Raw genomic sequence first — 250 nt, forward strand, 5'->3', positions numbered from 1 at the left:
ACCTTCTCCTAACTCTCATCAGCATACCTATACACGTAATACCTGACCCCAAATTAAACTCAGACGTCGTGTTTCTCCCTCAGGACGTGCTTCTGCTCCTGTCGTGGCTTCTCGGCGAGGCTAGCGACGACCCCTCCTGCCTCGAGAGGGTCGTCTGCCTCACGCCATCCAAGTCGTCCAGATATATCTACGTCTCGTCCATGATCTTCAAGGTTCTCAACTTCTTCCAGAGGTCAGTTGCGATTCTGTG

General features: G+C 52.4%; 1 protein-coding gene across 1 annotated transcript in view; it reads left to right on the forward strand.

The window, feature by feature from the left end:
* Positions 1 to 250, forward strand: part of LOC119590858 — a 4,794-nt gene that overhangs the window by 1,848 nt on the left and 2,696 nt on the right. The window contains exon 2 of the mRNA XM_037939617.1: positions 84 to 232. Coding sequence (XP_037795545.1) covers positions 84 to 232 — 149 coding nt within the window. The remainder of the gene's footprint in view (positions 1 to 83; positions 233 to 250) is intronic.

Source organism: Penaeus monodon, chromosome 27 (assembly GCF_015228065.2).
Source record: "Penaeus monodon isolate SGIC_2016 chromosome 27, NSTDA_Pmon_1, whole genome shotgun sequence".
Lineage (NCBI taxonomy): Eukaryota > Metazoa > Arthropoda > Malacostraca > Decapoda > Penaeidae > Penaeus > Penaeus monodon.